Source organism: Lonchura striata, chromosome 3, assembly GCF_050655825.1.
Source record: "Lonchura striata isolate lonStrDom1 chromosome 3, ASM5065582v1, whole genome shotgun sequence".
NCBI lineage: Eukaryota > Metazoa > Chordata > Aves > Passeriformes > Estrildidae > Lonchura > Lonchura striata.
The window spans coordinates 97,998,014-98,018,501 of NC_140705.1; the positions used below are offsets into that span (position 1 = coordinate 97,998,014).

The window sequence follows — 20,488 nt, forward strand, 5'->3', positions numbered from 1 at the left end:
CCAGTGTGTCCAGGTGAGCAGGGGGATACCCCAGGAGGCCCTTCAGGTGAGCAGGCAGTGGTGGTGACAAATGTGACACCATTTGGTGCAAGAGGAGCCCAGGTGCCTAGAGAACTTGATCATCTCAGCATTGCCCCAGAGCTGAAGGGAAGCAGGACGAGATAACATCAGTATCATAACATTTTAGTTGCTTTAGACTCTAAGGACTTTAAAGTATGATTTTTAGGGAACTTGCAGTTTGGTTGCTTTTCCTTTCCTTAGTTCCTGGAGTATGTGGGCTAGAGGTAATGCAGACACTCTGAAGTCCCAGAAATGGCCCCCACACAGAAGGCTTGAGTGCTCTTGGCTTAATGTATTAGTAATTATCCAGAGCATTGTGGATAGAAATGGCAACTCGTGATCCTTCCTGTGTAGTTGTCTGTATTGCTAAATCCTAAGGATTAACAACTGGATATAGACAGGCACACTGAAGAGTGAACAGCCGAGCTAGGGTCAAATTAGGTCTGCTTTGTGTATAATGCCATGGTTTGTATAATTTTCTCTTAATTCCCATCTGTGAGCTCATCTTTTAAATTAACAAATGTTACTGCAGACACACAGCTTGTGCCATTTCTGAATGGCATTCCTGTTCTGAAGACAAGGTTGTACAGCATTAAATGTGAAAGGTTGATGCGTAACATCTACGTAACCCTGCTGTAAATCTATTTGGAAACTTTATTTTATACTCTTCTGCTCCAGTAATTGTGATTAAGAGATATTCTTACCTGGCTGCACCTGACATCCTTCACTGTCAAGCTCCTCTAGGGGAGTCAGAGACACAGCATCTGAAAGGTAGCTTGTTCTGTGACAAAAGATTAAAGCCAAGTGCCAGAGTTCCTGCTTGGAAAGTTTTGTCTCTTAATTTAGGTCACTACCTCCTTGTGTTCATCTTCACTATATAATAAGTGTGTGGTAAACTGATCTTCCTTGCCTCTACATTTTCTCTCCTAGTTTCCCCCCTTATAAGCTCCAAGTTTGGCTTTTTTGTTTGGTTTCCTTGTTGATTTCTTGGGGTTTTCCCCCCCTCCCATAAAGTGCCAAGGAAATTGATGGGAGAATGTAGCCATCAGGCAGTTTTGAGCTTGCATTCAGCAGGTTTTTTCCTCTCTGTGAATATTTGTAGAAGGTGTCAAGAATTTATCAGAAACCCTTGTCTTGTCTTGACAAGTGGTCAGAAATTATGTGTTCCTGGTATAGTGCTAGGGCCCAAAAAAACCCTCTGTTTGTAAGTGTTTATACTGCCACGAGTGGGCCAAATACAGTCTGTGTAACAACATGTGCAGAGTCTGGGGTGTTTCTGTCAAAGCTTTAAAGAGAGTAAAGGCAGCCTCTCATACTGGGTTGAAGGGGATCTTGGCACTCAAAAGAGCCCTGGAAAGGCTTTGGAGACATCAGGAATGTGTATGTGCACAGCTGTATTCCCTGAGACTCCCTAACAATGGATTCCTAAAGCTGTGAAACAGATGGGGCTGAATTTCTCTTTGCAAAGGCTTAAAAAATTCTAATTCCATAGTATTTACACAAAATCACAGAAATAGTACATGTGGTAATGGTTTTGTTATTTTTAAAAATTACTATTTAAATATATTTAGAAGGGTATTTCTACCTCTCCCCTCTTGTTTGATTTGGCCTACTTTTCTTCCTCTTTGACCTTTTGAACTGTTGTTTCTAAGGATGTATACCCCCTTCACCCATTAGAAATGAGGAAAGGGAAGCATTTGTGTCTTGTCTTGAGCAAACACTTTTTACATCTGTATAAAAAATCATGAATGGTATAGGTTGCTGTTGCTTGAAATGCTTAGTGGAATAATTGCTTTCTGGAGATATTTGACTGATTTTTGTGTTGCAGGAGGCCGTGTGACTAACAGCCAGTTGAGACTGAAGTTGAGAATTGGTCTCAAGAGAATTGACATTAATTTTTAGCTAGCAGCTAAACTTTGATATCAGTTTAATATTAATAGCATGTAGTGAGATGGTGCTCAGAGGCAATAATCAACGTTTTCTATCAAATATGGCAACTAAGTCTTTAGAGTGCTCTTTTAATAGTTGTGGCAGGAAAGACATGAGCAAGAACATCTGTGTGGTGTGTATAAACAGAAAACCCAAAGATCAAGGATCCTTCTCTAGCTGTGAAAAGGAAGTAAAAGATCCTTGGTTTCCTGGGAATGGGGTTTGGGGGTGACCTTGTATTCAGGCTGAGACTAAGAGCACAGCAAGTTGACTTGTGTTTTTAGGAACCTTTTGATTAAATACTTAACAGAAATGCAAATTGTGTTTTCACTTCATTGCTTATGTAGTAATGTCTTGTCTTTTTTTATAACAGATGTAATTACCATTGTTTTTCACTCCTGCTGAACTCTAGTTGACTGTTTCTCCTGCTGTGTCAAATGATTGCGGGATACATACACACATAGTAAGGTGGGAGGAGTTCTGGCACATCACCTGAAGAGAGAAGGAAGGAGCACCAAGTCCAGATTTAAAACTGAGTAATCCTCCAGCAATGTAATTTAGTTGAGCAGAGGATTACTTTTGCAGCATCTCTTGCTTATACCTTAAAGAAATTGGGGGTTGTTTAGAAAATTGTACCCACTGTAGTTGATGTGTGACTCCAAGGTGCAGCCTGCCTTTCTGTTGGAAAGTAATAACCCTGTGCTTTGCCTTTGTCTTCTGCAGATGTTTCTGACTGTGTACCTCAGTAACAACGAGCAGCACTTCACAGAGGTGCCTGTCACCCCGGAGACAACCTGCAGAGATGTGGTGGAGCTCTGCAAGGAGCCTGGGGAGACCGAGTGCCACCTGGCTGAGGTGTGGTGTGGCTCAGGTAGGTCAGGTTGGCAGCTGGTGAATTACTGGGCGTTCTCTGCTCCCGAGAAGGTAGCGCATGGAGACCTGGCAGACATGATTCTGTCCCAGAGAGTTCCTGCATTACCATTTCATTGGTTTCTTCATCAGACTGGCTGTGTGATAACCCACTTGCAGGGCTCACACGTGCAAAGCTGAGTGAAAAGCAAAAGGGAACTTGAACATGCAGATGTTTCTGTGTCTGTGCAGCCGTTCTGTGACTCAGATGAGTCTGAAGGGTATGAGAGAGTTTTTTTCTTTTCCTCCTCCACCCCACAGTAGGATACCAGCAGCCTTTAGGGGGGTTTTGATGTACCAAGTATTGGTAGTTCTGTGACTGGTTCAAAATAATTTCTTTAACCCAAAGGCATTGGAGTGGCAAAATAAAGCTTTCTTTTTCAGATGACACCTTCAGTGTTACTAATTGTATTGAGTGTGGATGGGAAGGAGTGTGTTAGCAGCAGTGGGAGTCACCTGGTGTGGAATGCTCTAAAGAAGGTGACAGGGAGGATGGAGAATATAATTTTGACTGTCCTTTCAAGCCTGTAGAAAAGGGGTTTGTGCTTGTGGCTCATTGTAACTTTTTTTTTGCTTTTTCTATGTTCTTCTGATCTTGAGAGTTCAAATCTCCCAAACTTGCCATGCTCCACTGAAACTGGAGAATATGTCAACAAATGAAACCTAAAATATTACTAATGTCTCATGGCTTAAATGGGAAAGGGTTCTGGACTATCTCCTGGCTTCGTGGTACTCATTAGATATGGGAGCCATCCAGAGGCATAAGATTGATGAATTCCTGATAGGATTTTGAGTAATGAAAAATAATTATGTCTAAGCAAACATTCTTGAAATGCTTCAACAAGATTATAAAAGATTCAGATGATAAGGGCTTATATTTCTCTCTTCCTCTGCTGTTATTTCAAGCTTGCATCTGTTAAAATAAGTCTTTGGTGAGATGGATATTTGTTTAATGCTCTGAGATACTTGAGTTGTCTCTTCATATTTACTTGCTTCTGACAGAGATGTAATGTTTCTGATACTTCTAAGTCTAAAAAAGGGTCCAGAATTTCTTTCTTCTCCTTAGAAATAAAGGAGAAATAAATTTGCTTCATAAATGATAACAAAATAAAATCAACAATTCATCATGGAAAGAGATCTTCTAGGAATGTATTTTAATTGTGCATCTTTGTCTAAATCAACACAATACTGAAATCTGCAGTGAAAGAGAATTAAAATAAAGGTCTAGGTAAAACTGCTGAATTTATAGCTGGCCTTAGTCCCACACCCTTTTAAAGAGCACCAAGTGGTTTTGGTGAAGGACAGGATTGTCCTGTTGGTACTGAAGTTGGGGCTGTACTAGAGTGGGCAGCTCCTCTCATGTTTCCTGAACCTGGATTCTTCCTTGGCTTTTGAGATTATGTAGAGTATGTTAGAAAGGCAAGGAAGATTGTCCTGAAATAAAAGGAGAGTGCCTGTAGTAAGAGGCAGGTACTTAGTGCCCAAATGTTCTTGTTAAGCTGAAAAGTTAACTTGTCTCTGAGTGGGACGATATAGTACGTGGTGTTTTATTCTTACCAAATTATCATCCTCTCTGCTAGTCAAGGAGGCGTAAGAAAATAATCTGGATACAGAAACATAAAGTGAAGAGCAGAGAACTTTTTCTGAGATTAGTCTTTGCAGAGACATCATGAGACACAAAAGAACAGATATCTAAATGTTGTTTGGACAGCTGTTATAGGACAAAAAAAGCTTCATCCATTTTTACAGTGAAAACCTTGACAAGATTGTTGAGCCCAACCTTTGACCGAACACCGCTGTGCCAACTAGACCATGGCACTAAGTTCTATATCCAGTTGTCTCTTGAACATTTCCAGGGATGGTGACTCCACCACCTCTCTGGGCAGCCTGTTCAAATGCTTAACCAACCTTCAAGTGAAGAAATTCTTCCTGGTGTCCAACCGTACCCTCCCTGGTACTATTTCCTCTCCTTGTGTCACTTGTTACTTGGGAGAAGAGACCAACTCCTCCCTGGCTACCAGCTTGTTTCAGAGAGCTGTAGAGAGTGATAAGGTCTCCCCTAAGCCTTCTTTTCTCCAGGCTGAACAACCCCAGCTCCCTCAGCTGCTTGCTCCTCATCAGACTCATGCTCCAGACCCTTCCCCAGGCTCCACTCCCCTTCTCTGGACTCTCTCCAGCACCTCCGTGTCCTTCTAGCAGTGAGGGGCCCCGAGCTGGACACAGCACTCGAGGTGTGACCTCGCCAGTGCTGAGCACAGCAGGACAATCACTGCCCTGGTCCTGCTGGCCCTGTTATTGCTGACACAGACCAGGATGTCACTGGCCTACTGGACATGCTGGCTCTTGTTCAGCTGCTGTTGACCAGCACCTCCAGGTCGTTTTCCACTGGGCAGCTTTCCAGTCACTCTGTCCCCAGCCAGTAGCACTGTTGAGGGTTGTTGTGACCCAAGGGCAGGGCTCAGCAGTTGCTGAAGTTCCAAATACAGTTCCCAGTTGTGCTTGTTAACAAAAATGCAGTTATCTCAATAGCATTAAAAGATCTGACTACTGGATTCATGTGTGTTGCTTTGGATAAAATGTCTTGAGCATCTGCGTAGCATCCAGTAGCATGCATTTGCAAGATGTTTTCATGTATATTCTGGATTTTATTTTGGTGAGGGGAGGAGGCAGCGGAGGAGAGAAATACTTCTAGCTTTTTGCCAGTCTCATTTTCAATGTCAGCAATGTTTTCCATCTTGTTCTGCCAGGATTAACCACTATTTCTGTTTTGTTTGTGTATTACACTGAACAAATTCAACTGCTTTAGAACCAACATGGTGCAGGACAGCTAACCTCTAGGGGTAGAAACAAAAGATTTGTGTTGGAAAATGACTTCTCAGACTTCAATTATCGAGATCCATCTTACATCACTTGTTTCTTTCTTTTTCTGACACTTGCTCAGGAATGTTAGCTTCTATTGTCAGACCTTGTTAAACTACTTTGAAAGATTGCTGCAAGTGTACTTGAGGCACTTTGCTCCCTGAAGGGGGCAAGTTTACTACTCTCCCTGTCCTCCTAGTTTTGCTTGAAATTTGGTAAATATCAGGGCAAAATTTCCTTCCTATTTTTGTCAGAATTCTGTTAGGTGGTTACCTTGCCTACTGTGGAAAGCAGTCAAAAGGAGTGCATGTATAAAGATCTCTTTTTTTCTCTATGAGACAGATGCGGAGAGGAGGGTGGAAGAAAACTGATTGTCCATTCTTCTTGAGCATTTCAAATGTACATTTGTTTGGTATTTGAAAATCTCTTTGACCTTCCTTTGAAGCCAGTGAGTGGTATTGACAGAATCCTTTGTAAAGGGCATCTCCCTTGATTATAGAATTTCAGCTGAAGTATTGCTGAGCTGCTAGAAATCTGCCTCATAAGCCTGCTGTATAGCCTTTAAGAGAAAAATCTGCCAGTGATGCTGTTGATTTTTTTTGTTGTTGTTGTGGTTTTCCTCCTTTTTTTTCTTGAATTAAGGTTTAGGAGATGAGGAACGTTTTTGCTGTCTAGACAAGTCACCGCCAAGAGACGGCTTTTTCTGTAACAGTGACCTACTTGCTTATTCTGTAAAGCTAATCTCTTTTGACAGTGACTCCAGAAATTCTCCTTCCTAGATTGCTTGAGCACAGCTGCAGCATTTTCATTTAAATAAACACTTTTATGTTGAAAAGAGCTTTTCACATACTGAAAACATGTTAGCAGCTCCTTTTTTAATGAAACTGAAAACATTTATACTTAACGCCAACAATTTTTCCTGCTGAAAATATTATTTCATATTAAGAGAGTGACTTTTTGAAAGACTTTATTGAATATGAATGAACTGCTCTCTGATTTCCTTTTTCTATCTTTCCCTTCCCCTTGCTTAAAAAATGAAAAAAAAAACTGCCAACAAAAGCAATATCAGGAAAAATGAAACTGGTGCAAAAATGGTGGTATTTAATTTCATACTTTGTCTGCTTGTCTTATTTCTCAGGCCAGGAAAAATATCTTCTGCTTGTCTGGCATCCAGCACAAATGGATCCAACATGATCATGAGCCCCAGTGCTATTGGAAGATACTGTGACAGTATCCTGGCTATGTTAATTCACTGCTGTGATATATTGACCACACTGTTGCCATCACATTTAAAATGGGCAGAAAAATTTATGGTAAAATGTCTATAATAACAAAAGAAACTGCTTTTATGTAAAAATTTAGAGGCCAGTAAGTTATTCTAGTTATGTTTTGGCTGTGAGTGCCTGGCTGTGATGTATGTAAATTTTTAAAGAGTGGTAATACAGAAAGGGAGTAGTAGTGGTAAGTTTAGACTCACACGGGGTTTTTCTATTACCAAAATGCAGCAAGTAAGGCTTAAAAATTCCTTATATGACTGAATCCTGGAATTTCCTGCTTGGGAATAAAAGCAGGAAAAGAAATTCAGTGGAACTTGTGTATGTAGCTTTAAAATCTCAGTTATTTGAAAGAAAATGGCAAGTTCTTACTGGACTCACTTTTCACTGTCTGATCCTTTTTTAACTTTGAGCTGTGAATCCAAAGTAGTTCAGCTTTTCAAGGTTTATCAGAAATAGGGCTTTCAAAATGCATCTCATCTGAACTTCAAAAAATTTGCTGTCCAAGACAATGAGCTGGCTCTGTGTCTGGCAGGAGCTGTGGGAGAACACTTGAAGTGACAGGAGCTGTGCTGGCACACTGAGGATCAGGCCCGCTGGGTACTGCCAAGGAGCCTCTCCAGGAGCTGAGTGCTCCTGCCTGAGCTTGAATGCGAGGGCTGCCATCCAGCGTTAAGAGGAGAATTCTTCTTCCCTGAGAGTTTATCTTTGCATCTCTTCATTCTCCTTGGAATTAGGAAGTGAATCCCTGTAGGAATCATGGCAGCAGTGCCTGTGAGGAGGGGGTGGGAGTGACTAAGGGATGAGTTTGTCTGAGGTGCCACAGAAGAGGAGTGAAAGGTACAACAGCACATTTCCTGCGCTGGTGAGTGGGTAAGGTGATTTGCACATACAAAATGAGGACACTAGACCTGAAAGCTCTAAATTTCCTGTTTGTTTTCCCTCAGGCTGTGGCAGTGCTTCAGCTTTTCCCTTCAGGGGTGGACTTTTCCAGGACTGCTATTCAGAGGTGTTGGTTTAGTGTCAGAAGCAAGGAGCAATGCAGTGGCTTCTTAAGGGAAAAGTAGAAATACCTTGGACGAGGACAAGTGTTCTGTGTACTCACTACACCTGTGCACTCACAGTGTTCAGGTGAAAGATGGACTTTTGGTTTGGTGTGGGCCCAGGCTATGGTGGGATGTAGCAGTTAACTGTTTTTTACCTTTTCAGAGCGTCCCATAGCGGATAATGAACGGATGCTGGATATTCTGCAGAGGTTTGGAATGCAGAGGGGCGAGGTGCGTTTCTTTCTCCGCCATGAACGCTCTCCCTGCAGGGAAGCTGGTAGGTGTTGATCTCAGCTGGTTCATTTTTTTCAGCTTCTACTTAATTCTTCAAGGTTAAGGAAACACTTGTGTGTGTTATTTATTGAATTTATTAATGTTTACAGCCAGTAGGCATTGCAGCCTGTTTTTTTTGTCTGACTATTGGCTAGTCTTTTAAAGGCTTCATCTTCCCTTGCTATGTCTGGGAATAGTAAATCCAAACTGAAATTTCTGCAGGTTTTCTAAATCTGGTTATCACCAAAGCATCCAAGGGCATACTGTGTTAAATATATTTTCTCCAGCAAAAGATCTTGAACTCTGTGGTGATCTCTTCTTCTAAATATAATAACCAAACTGTTGCCCAGTAATGTACTCTGTGATTATTCACCTGGTTAATACTTTACCAGGGTGTTAAACTTGGCATACTGTGCAAAGATAGAGTTCTTCAAAGTTTCTCCTACACATTTGTGTTAGTTTCAGGAATAGCATTAAATGAACTACCTGGTGAAGTTCTCTGAGAATATAATTCTCATTGTAAATTGAAATGTGAAACCTGTAAAGGAAATTAACTTTCAGCTTTTCAGGGGTTTTCTGTGTATCCCACATTCATCTCTTCAGTAGAATCTTTCATTTTTACCTTTAAATCAATCTACCATTTTCTTCTTCCTCCCCTTTTTCTGTTTTCTTCCTTGGTAATCTGCCTTGGTGTTGGAAATACTGTGTTTTTTTAAGTGGCATTGCACCCAGCATACTTTAGATGTCTGACTGTATCTCAGCATTTGAAATGCGTACTGGTGATAGAATGAGTGCATAAAAAGCTAAAACTGTGCCATTTCTACCTGCTGACGATCTTACAGAGCAGTTTAGTTGTCAAAATGTGTTTTTTCAAGTCCAGTGTGCTTGTAGTATTAGGATTATTGTAATTTTATTTGCCACAGCATTGCTAAGCAATGTATTTGAGCTCTGAGTTAGTCTCACAGAAATATGGTCTTGAAATAGGAATTAAATGGGCAAGAAGGTAACAGGCATGGGTTATCCTGTAGTACAGTTAGTTCTACAGGGAGATCAGTTAGCTTGGTATTGGGCATCTGAGCACTATTTGCACATAATTTGATGGGAATAAAGTGGGGTTTAAGTTAAGCAGCATCTTTACTGACACAATGACTGCCAGGAAAAAGAAAAAAATGTGCTTTTAAACTATGTATCTATAATACATGCTTAGGAGGGGCTGACTGCCTGTTTGCCACAGGATAAATACTGGAATTACCTACTATCTGTTAAGATAGTAGGTGTTTTTGAAGAGAGCTATACTTTAAAATAGAAGTTGACATTGAACAGAAATCTTTTCAGAAAATGTGTTGCCATCGCTTAAATTCATCTTGGTAGTAAACACTTGGTAGATTCTACACCATAAAGATTGTTCTGATTCTCCTTTTGTACTGAATGCTATGTCTAAAATGCTTAGAAAAATCTTTTATTACTTTTCCATCTTTTCTGTCCAGGGACTGGACAAAGGTCTCAAGACCCAGCCTTCAAAAGGAATGGTGTGAAAGTGCCTGGTGATCGCAGAATAGAGAATGGGGTAAGTGTTTGATGCAATGGCTGAGCTGGGGTTCATTTTCCCACAGCAGCCCTCCCAGTGCTGTGCTTTGCATTGGCAGCCAGAAAGGTGCTGATAACACTCCAGAGTTTTGGCTACTGCTCAGTAGGGCTGGCACAGCATCAGCACTGTCTGAACATTCCCCCCCACATCAAGGGGCTGGCACTGGGCAAGGTCCTGGGAGGGGACACAACTAGACCAGCTGACCCAAAGTGACCAAAGGGATATTCTGTGACATGTGGCGTCAGCTGAGATACAAAAGCCAAGGAGGAGGAACGGGGGAACATTTGTTATTTTGCAATGTTTGCCTCCTGGAGCAACTGCTTCCTGTGCTGAAGCCCTGCTTCCTGGGAAGTGGCTGGACATCGCTCTCTGATAGGTAGAGAATAAACTGGTTTTTTGTTCTTGTTTGCTTGCACAAACTTTGTTTTTGCCTTTGCTTTAGTAAACTGCCTTTTCTCAACCTAGGACTTTTCCAACTTATTCTCTCTGCCTTGTCCTGCTGGGAAGGGGAGTGGTAGAGCAGCTTGGTGGGCACCTGGCATCCAGCCAAGGTCAACCAACAACAGTCTGGTTTTGGTCCCTGAACAGGGGTGAGACAAAGGCAGTTATATGTATACATATATACAAAAATATTTTGCATACCATAGTAAAAAGTAGTTGCCAAGTATCAAGCTCCAGCGTGGGACACAGAGTTTGTCAGCTGCACTGCTTATCTCTATTTTTTCTGAGTTTGGGAACATATTAATATAAACAATGGCTCTGTGCTTTGCCCTCACACTGATGGCCTTGTTGCACTGGGGGAGCTGTCTTGTGGGGATGATGAGGGAATACACCTCCCTCCCTGCCTGAGATTGATGTGAATGCTTTTAAAATGCAGGCTCACACAGTCTTTGCTTGTCCATATATAAGCTGTTCAATACTGTTAATAATATTAGCTAATACTGCTGGCATCCTGTGGGGTTTGTGGAATTCAGTGTCACCTGGGTGTAAGAGAAAACAAACTTTAGGTGAGGAGATATTGAAATTTGCTCTGAGATATCCAGTTCCTGGGTGACAAGGTGCGTGGAAGGATTTGGGCAGGTGCCTGGGGTGGTTATCACCTCTCATTGCCTGGGACTTTACACCTGAGCAGGTTATCAATCAACCCTGGCAAACTGACATGTCAGCTGAGAGAAGGGTGCCTTACCTACCCCAGTGAAAACCAGCAGCCTCTCCCCCCGTATTGGGGTTTGTGAACCACAGTTCAGTACTCAGAGCACTGTAGTAGAGGCAGGAACCCAAAGTGTGTTTGAGCACACTATGGCTGAGACAGGGACTCAAACCACCTCATAATTGCCCCAGTAGTGAAAACTGGAAAACAAAGTAAGCTGCAGATCCATGTGGTTGGTTGGAAAGGGAGGAAGAAGGAGAATTAGGAGAGTAGGGGTCAGAAAAAGAAGCCAGTCATTCAAAAAAGAAATTGCAAGGAGTGAGACAAATCAAACAGAAGATTAAGTTACTCGGTCCTTGTCTTCATCAGAACTTCAAGACTTGTGAAAAGATTACAGCTGCCAGCCACGTGAGCAGATTTCTGCCTGGCTGCTTCAATGCTGGGGTAATGGGGCTGACAGTCAGCACGTGGAAGGTCATGAAGCCCAACAGCTGGGATCCCTTGCCAGAGATCAGGAGATTGAAAGAGGAATTGGAAAAGAGAGCAATTTGCAGTTTCTGTGCATGGCTCCTCTCAAGTGTGAGGGCAAGGTATCCATTTAAGGAAGATCCTCTAAAATCTGAGGAAAGTGAACCACTGCATGAAGGTATCCAGTACTTGAGAGAGAATTAGCAGTGCTGGAAGTCCCCCATAGTGATCTAAAAAGTGACAGTGTCCCTAAAGACCAGAGGAAATCCCTTCCACAGTGACCATGTGGAGGAAGGCGGTTCAAAGTGCCCCTCCATCATATTTCAGCATCTTGGTGGCACTGGCTTACCTGCAGATGGATAGACCAGCTGTAGAGGTGGCATCTTCCTGGCTTTGAAATGTTCTGTGGTGACATGGCACCTTGGAGAGAATTGAATCAGACAATGGGACTGATTTTTGTAGTAACCTCGTAAACTCTTGGGAAAAGCAAAATGGCATTGAGTGAATATATCATGACACTTAACATCCACAGGCCTCTGGAAGAATTACCATCATAGTAAAAATGGAGGCTTTCTCTCTTTGGAGATAATGGTGCAAATACCATGGAAAGAAACTAAGAGGCTGTTGTGGAAATGTTGTTAATGACTGCTCTAAAATAGACACAAAGCCTCTAGCAATTACCATGCTGGCTTTCAGTTTTCAGGATGTCACCAGCATCTGTTGGCTGCCATAGATGTGTTTGTACAGGTGATCTCAGAGGCACAAATGCACCATACTTCCCCTTCTCTACTCTCATCAGAATTCTTTTCTCATATTCCCTCAATTTGGGGTTTTTTCCCCTTTGCAGTTTTGTCAGAGATCCCTAACTCCAGATTTCAAGCTGACACCAGTTACTGTTTCAGCATTGAATCCATTGTCTACCACTCTTGCTCCATAATATTAGAGATGTAAGATTGAATCTAGATTCAGGAACTATCTGAATAGACAACCAATAACAGTGCTGTCTTTGAGAGTGGTGTTTCCCTCCTGCCCAGCCATATTTAAACTTTCTATTTTCTTCAGCTTACGTAGAAGTGCTTCAAACTGTAGTGATACACGTACGAGCACAGATCCATCCTGCCACATGCTGAGCATTCTGGGCTCACTCAGTCAAAGCTGATTCATGCTGAGCTGAATTATAAAGGGCTCTGAAATGCCTCTTCAAAATGCTGCTGGGATTTTGCTAGAAACATTAATGTTCCAAAAGATGTCATTTTCTGTGAGTTGTTGGATTGGGGTACACATGCATATGAGCTTACAATTGTTTATTGTTTTACCATGAGAAGATGCTGTGTCTCTCTAAGTATTTTATTGGCTATTCAGTTGGGTTTGTTTTGGAAAGACTTTTATCATACTTTTCTGCAGTAGCTCTGTTAAGTGCTAACCAAATTAAAACTTCTAGACTTAACATACTTTGGGTATTTTTTGACAGGTAAGTGCACCAAGGATGGATATGACACTGGCTGAACTTCAGGAAATGGCATCACGCCAGCAGCAACAAATTGAGGCTCAACAACAAATGCTGGCTAACAAGGTGAGTTTGGAATCAGATTGTTTACAGCCAGAAACAAAGGTAGTAAGAGTCATGTGAAGTGGAGGGAAGATTGGAGAATTCGGATATTTTTCACCCCCTCTAAACAGAGGGCTCCTCTTTTTGGCTGCCTGTCATGCAATTATCCAGTTGTAAAACATACAAATAATGCCAGTGATGGAAGTGACCATTTAGCTTACTGAAAGGACAGGGCATATAACATGAATATATTGTCATTCATCTTGGTGGCTCTGTCAGCTCTGTTTGTGCTCCATGTGGTGACCAGCAATTCACCAGTTTGATCACTGAACAATGCTTTTGTCTCTGCTGTCCTGTTATGCTATCTTGCCTTCCCCTGATAAGAGTTCAGTGTGCCTGGTTTTCTGGGGCAGCTGGCTGGAAGAGATGTCTTGTATGTGATAAAAGTAACCTAGGACTGTGATTTATTAAATGCTTGCAGAACAATAACAGAAAAGCTAATGGAAGCACACAGGGTGCTCCTGAATTGTGTAGGGGAAAAAATACTCTGAATGCATCTGTGGAATGGTAGCACAGAGCTCATGTTTTGTTTGAGTGTTGTTGGTGCACATTACTCTTGAAAATGTAACAGAAAATGCTGCTTTTTGCAGAGAATTGTGAAATGTGAGCCTGTCCTGAAGAGGGCTCATCTGTCTGGGTAGGTGTTCCCATGGATTTCAGAATGTGCTTTACTAGGGAAGAAGGCTGCTGTGAGGATCTGCTCTCAGTACTTTTCCTGTCACACACCCTCTCTCCCTCTCCCTTTGAGACCAGCTGTGTGTGTCTGTATGTTTAGTACCTTGTTCAGTTCCCTCGGCCATCAATAATTGTATCTCAGGGAAATGCTTCAAGCCATGGCTCTCTAATATTCTGGAGCACCTGCTAAGTGGTATTATGGCCCCTCAAAATAGGTAATAAAACTTTTTTCTGCTTTGTGGTAAGAACAGGTGCAACTATATGCAGGAAATTGGCCAGTCAACCAAGTGATGATAGGTTTCACCTGAAATGTAGCAGCACAATGAATACCCATACTGCCTTGTTTAATTGGCCAAAGAATTCTTCCCTCTTCTCAATTCCAGCTGAGATGTGTTTATATATGAGGAGCCTAAACTGTCACAACTTCTGTTTCACTCACAGGTGATGGCAATACACCCTATTCTTATAAATAACACTGTAGTCACAAGAAGCAGGAATACTACTTTTACTCTAAATTATTTAAAAAATAAAAATATGAGTTTAAGACTGGATTGTTACCCCTTGGGTGGGTGTTCGCCTGTGGCTTGAAGAAGAGTAGCCCCATGAGTGTCCCACTGGTAGGATTTTTCATTTTGGTGCCTGCCTGGAACAAACTTGTTTTCCTAGGTGCCTCTTCAGAGTGACTTTCCATTGCCTCTTTCCTGCCTTCCGAAATCTGATGCAATATTAAAAATAGATTCTGAGGGTGGAAAAATACACTTTCTTTTTAGACATGAGCTGTAATCTCTTTTTGGTGGCATTTTCCTGCGTGGGAGTGACTCTAAAGTAGTGCATACACTGAGGGTGCTGCCTGATCCTGGCTTTCTCCAGAAGGCAAGCTCACTTTCCTGCTCTGCCTTTTTTATTCCAAGTGCACAAGAATCCCTGTTTTTTAAATCTGACTGGTGATTCTTTTATTTCCTTTTGTGGGTTTGGTTTTTTGAGAAAGTGTGGAGTTCTAATGTTAGTAAGCAGTGGTAGTCTTGGATTTTAGTGGGTGCTTGGGAAAGTCTCACTAGTTCTACTCCTCATGAGCAACCCGTCCTCTCCAGAGCTAGAAGCCATATATAATGGCCAGTGATTTAAAGGAATTTTTTGTAGATGATCTAGTGGTCTCATGGTTTCTTTTAAGTCTAAACTAGACATGTGCATGTAGAAACTGATAACACATTATTTTACTCTCTAAAGGCAAGAGGATCTCTACTAAGGTGATACCTGTTGTTTAAATGAGGACCAGGTCACTGGAAGGATTTTTCAGTGTCTTGAATTATCTGAGTGGTGATCATTATTAGGAGACCAGTGTGCTTTCAGAGGTTTAGTGTGCAGCCATCCTCCATCTCAAGGAGGTTTTAGCAGAACTAGTAAAAGTACAAAATAGTAATGTAAAATACCAGTAATTTATGGAGTGCCTTCTACATAAAGAATGTCTAATATTCTCCAGTGTGACTTAGTTGTTTAAAATGTGACATGATAGAGATATGTAAAGTACAAGCAGCATGGAGAAAGTGGAGAGGAAATAGTCCTTAGCTCTTGTAACTCAAAAGCCCAAATAGTGATTAAATCAAATTAGCAAATGTCTTGAAACATGAATGCTTAGACTTAAAAATCTTTGTCTTGACTGCAGGAGCAGCGCCTGAAATTCCTGAAGCAGCAAGATCAGCGACAGCAACAGCAAGCTGCTGAGCAGGAAAAACTGAAGAGATTAAAGGAAATTGCTGAGAATCAAGAAGCCAAACTTAAGAAAGTGAGAGCATTGAAAGGTCATGTGGAGCAAAAAAGACTCAGCAATGGGAAATTAGGTGAGTTGCTACTTAGGGGAAGTGGCCTGGGATTTTTCATGAAATGAAGTTCCTAGAAGTCAAAAATTTCTGGTGATTGCAGTGATTCAGAGGAGTTATTTACAGCATTCCAGGAGATGGTAATCTTAATAAATTCACTTAAATCATTCACTTCAATAATTTCATTTTAATCTTGTATTTACCAAGAAAACTCATGACTGACCTAGAACAAAATATATTTTCTTACTATATTTTAAAATATCCTGTAAAAGCAACCTGTATTTTGAGCCTAGCATGTCTGCTCTTTAATTATAGTGTAGTTTTTTTTCCTTACTTGAATACCTTTGTGCACCACAGTAACTTTTTCCATCCTTAATGTCAATACTCTGCACATTTAGAGTGTTATTTTCTTGGCCCATAACAAAGCTTAGCCTGGTACCCAAGTTACATTCTATGCAAGAGGTAACTAATGGCCAAACTGGCTGCATATTTGCTTTTTAGTAATGTGAATCTGACCAGGGTCTCGCTTGCTGTAGTACTGGTTGGGTGCTTCTGGTTCAGCATGTTGATAAAATATTAAGTCTGAAATAAATATTTATTCTTCTGCCTACCTTTTCATCCTCTCTATTGTGTAGAATTTGTTATTTCCAGCTTGACTCAACTGAAAACATGAATATGTTGTTTTAGTTGGAAGCATTTTGGTTGACAGATAAAGCATAAGTGTTTTTCTGTTGGAGAATCCCTTTTCTGCTTACGTTCTGTTGCACAACATAAATGTATGTTTTAAGGCTTGGAAGGATGGTAGAATAATACAAGATCTTGGAGCATGTGAGTCTGTTTTCCTGTGCCATCCCCAGCAGGTCTGATTTTTGTACTTGCCTGAATTCTTACTGATTCCTTAAACTTCATTCTATAATAGAACAGTTTCAGCAGTGGGGCAGCTGATGACAGATGTTTGTAATAGACCTGAAAAAGCCTTCTGAAGTCTTTGTTTAATATGACAGCTTGGGTGCTTTGTCACTGAGCTCTTACGACCTAAATTCAGAGTTCCAAGTATCATAAATATGCCTTGTGGTTTAGCGAGTGTCTTCCTGCTGAATTCAGCATTCAGTGAATTTAGGCTTCTCCAGATGAATTTAGTCAGGCATTGTGGTTTTGTTTGTTTCAATACTTCAGAAAGTTTTTTTTAAAAGAAGTTCTCTTCCCCTCCCTGTCAGTGCTCTAAGTAGACCAAATTTCCATAACCATTCTAGTGAGCCTGCATTTGTCAGAGCTCAGAGGAAGAGCTGGTGTGACAGGGCAGTGAGTTTGGCTGCACAGCCCTGCTCTGGAGGCCGGCAGGGCGCTCTCTGTCTCCTTAAGTGCTGCCTTGGAAGCAGCCCACGCTGGGCTGTTTCTCAGGGCAGCTATTGTGCTCTGCCCTTCTTTGCAGTGGAGGAGATTGAACAGATGAACAGCCTGTTCCAGCAAAAGCAGCGCGAGCTGGTGCTGGCCGTGTCCAAAGTGGAGGAGCTCACCAGGCAACTGGAGATGCTGAAGAACGGCCGGATTGATGGTTACCACGACAACCAGTCGGCTGTAGCTGAGCTCGACCGCCTCTACAAGGAGCTGCAGGTAATGGGAGGCCAGCCCCTGACCCTCAGCTCTTCTGGGCTCTAAGTTGGTTGGGCTGTTTCTTACCTTGTTGGAAAGAAATCCTGTTGCTCCTGTTCCTGCCAGGGCTGTGTGGGACAGCCTGCATGCTGAGGATGGAGAGTTAGTTGTACTGGGTTTAAGGTAAAGAGGGAAGGAGCACACATTGTCTGTACCTTTCCTTTCTGCAAAATTTGGAGACTAACCAAAGTTTCCTCTGGAGGGGAAACATGACTTGACTTTTTAGAAGGCTTTTCTCTTTCTGAGGGTTTCCTGTCCTCGATCCTGAAAGTGAATTTGTTTTTATTTTGGTTGTTTTCCCCTCCTCCCCCACTGCTTTGTGAATTTATTCAGTTGAGGAACAAACTGAACCAGGAGCAGAATGCCAAGCTGCAGCAACAGAGGGAGTGTTTGAACAAGCGCAACTTGGAGGTGGCAGTCATGGATAAGCGTGTTAATGAGCTGCGCGAGCGGCTCTGGAAGAAAAAGGCGGCTCTGCAACAGAAAGAGAATGTACCAGTAAGTGTGAGCTATTTCATAACTAAAACATTAATTCTGTGTCTTGTCTGTACAGCCTGAAGTAAAAACTTGCTTGGGGGGAGTGCTGTTGAGATGCTAGACTTGTTGTCTTTATCCATATGTGGTGGAAGTCTTGTATTATTGAAGTCCTTTTCTTGGTACATTAGTGTTAACCTACTTACTCTTTACAGACAAGAAGTCTTATGTTGTCGTGGAAATTTTATTCTTGTTTTTTTTTTTTTTGCTATTACTACCTCAGCTTTATAATTCTCAGAGCTGTTTCAAAAAAGCACTTTTTATATTGGAGTATCATTTGCTACTTGTTTTATTCTTTTTTTAAACTCTGTGAATGGATACTGCAGAATAAAATTCTTTGTATTTTCTTCTTTTTTTTTCCCCCCAAGGTTTCTTCAGATGGGAATTTACCACAGCCAGTGGCTTCTGCTCCAAGCCGAGTGGCTGCTGTAGGTCCTTATATCCAGTCCTCTACTATGCCACGTATTGCTTCCAGACCTGAGCTTTTGGTGAAGCCAGCATTTTCAGATGGGACACAAGCTTTGCAGGTACCTGATGGGCCACTGAAAACACAAACACTGCCCAATATGAGAGCTGGAAACAATTCACAAGCTAAAGCTCCTGCAGGTAATAGCTTACAATTCATATCTTTTGTCCAGTTATGTTTTGTTTTCTTACCTGACAGCTCTGTTTTGATATTCTTTATTATGCACTGTTTTTGATGCACTTTTTTAAAGCAAAGTGTTGTTTGAGATGCCAGTATTGCTACTTTCCATTTTTTCTGCACCAGTGAATATATATTATAAGCACCGAGGTTCTATGATTCAATGTTAAAAATGAAATAAATCTATCAGTGAGCACTTTGAGTTGTTGTACAGTGTGGACTATAAGGAGGATTTTTCTATAAGGTAATTATTTATTTTAAAGTTCCCCTAAGAACTATCCAGCAGTGTGTTTGAGTTTCTAGAGGCTATTTTAGTACATACCTGGTAACCTGGTGCCTGGATTTAAAAACTGGCAATGCCAGGTTTTCTGATGGTGCATTTTGGAACTGACACATGGAAAGGATTAACCAATGTAACAAATATTACAAAGGAGGTGGCTGCTTGTAGCACAGAAATAGCAGTGAAGTTACTGACTTGCTGAAGAGTGAGGCTTGGCCTCTCCTACTTGCAGAGTTACTGGAGATTTGTTGGCTTCTCTCTGTGGCTTTCTCTTATGAGAAACAGTTCAGTTCAGTAAGAGAAGTCTAAAGAAACTTTTAGAGAGTTTCTAAGAGACTAAATATCTCTTCTGTGCTATCCTGGGAGAAGATTCACTTTTCAACTGGGAGAGAAGAGAAACACTGATCTTCACAAAAGCAAGAAATGGAGACTGGGCTTGCAGAATAGTTCTGTTTATTTTCTATCTCCGTCCCTCCATCTCCAATTCTGGCAGATACTGAAGTAACCTCAAAAGCAGTTGCAAGTGTCACTTGCTGTATTGGAGAATGGAGGATTGCTTCGTTTTATTTGATTTGCTGATCCTAAAACTACTGGAGGGAATTTAAACTTTAGACCGTACAACATTTGAATTTTTGCTAGAGGAATGTGTGGTGGTTAGCCATTTGAACTCAAATATCTCTTCGTATTTTTTAGCATTTGGACAAAAGGGCTGCTTTTCTAGAGAGAGTTTTTGGTACTTTGTCAGATGAAATTTTCTGCTGCTGCTTATTATTACTGTTTGAATTTAACATTACTTAGGTTATTTAGAATTTAATAGAGAGAATTTGGTGAAATACTTAATAGGAGATGGCAAGCATTTTCTTAGTGGTTTTTGGGTGTCTACTCCAGTGAATGTAAAGATCATAGATCTTTAATGCAGACCCTATGTGCACATTGAACACTCAGATTAATTTTCTCCTGTTTTGACTATTCCTGGCTGAGCCTGTCTATGCTTTAAAGCATTATATTTTTCTTTGCGCAATATATCTTTTTTATACTTAACATTGTATCACTTTTAACTTGGCACAGATACTCAAGGGAAGTTTCCTACTAACTGGAAAGAAGCCAATCTAGAGAAGTTTCTTTTTTGATTGCTTTAAGTGCAGATGTGTGCTATGACAGAGTTTTGCTGCTGCTTTTAGTAGTTGTTCTTGAACTTCATTTGCATTCTCTTTAAAACAAACAAATTAAAATCTCTAATGGTAGGTTTTATAGCAGTTAACCTCTATGTGATACTTTTACATTGGCTAGACCTGGCTTTTACAGAAAAAAGAACTATTTGTGATAAGTAGATAAAAGCTACTATTCTAGCTTAATCTGTTCCACTTATTCTCTCCTAGGTTCTGTGATCCCCAATGCAAAACCTTCCCCATCTGCCCCTGACTGGAGTAGTTCAAATACAGATAATCATATTAATCAAGGATCTGCCTTGACTTTAGGAAAAGGAATTGTGACAAGTGAAGGACAAGGTGTGTACTTGTGTGCTTGGCTAATTTTAAAATTTGGAGAATCTAGTCAATGAAACCACTCTTCTAAATGCTTCAGTAAATAATTGAGAATTCATTTGAAAGCACAAAAAAAATATCAAAGAACATTGCCATCGCTTTGCTATGGTGTTGCAGGGTTTTTAAGAAGAAAGAAACCAAACCCACAACTTGCATCAGGTGCTGAAGAAGATCCTA

At 41.1% G+C, this 20,488-nt stretch overlaps 1 protein-coding gene across 2 annotated transcripts in view; it reads left to right on the forward strand.

The window, feature by feature from the left end:
• Positions 1-20,488, forward strand: part of TP53BP2 (tumor protein p53 binding protein 2) — a 51,469-nt gene that overhangs the window by 16,936 nt on the left and 14,045 nt on the right. The window contains exons 2-10 of one of the 2 annotated variants that reach the window (XM_021544311.4): positions 2,713-2,860; positions 8,241-8,354; positions 9,838-9,917; positions 13,028-13,129; positions 15,504-15,678; positions 17,090-17,271; positions 17,644-17,808; positions 18,213-18,450; positions 20,147-20,275. In XM_021544311.4, coding sequence (XP_021399986.3) covers positions 2,713-2,860; positions 8,241-8,354; positions 9,838-9,917; positions 13,028-13,129; positions 15,504-15,678; positions 17,090-17,271; positions 17,644-17,808; positions 18,213-18,450; positions 20,147-20,275 — 1,333 coding nt within the window. Of the gene's footprint in view, positions 1-2,712; positions 2,861-8,240; positions 8,355-9,837; positions 9,918-9,956; positions 10,315-13,027; positions 13,130-15,503; positions 15,679-17,089; positions 17,272-17,643; positions 17,809-18,212; positions 18,451-20,146; positions 20,276-20,488 lie in introns of those variants that run through there. The other variant, XM_021544314.4, reaches the window with a different exon arrangement.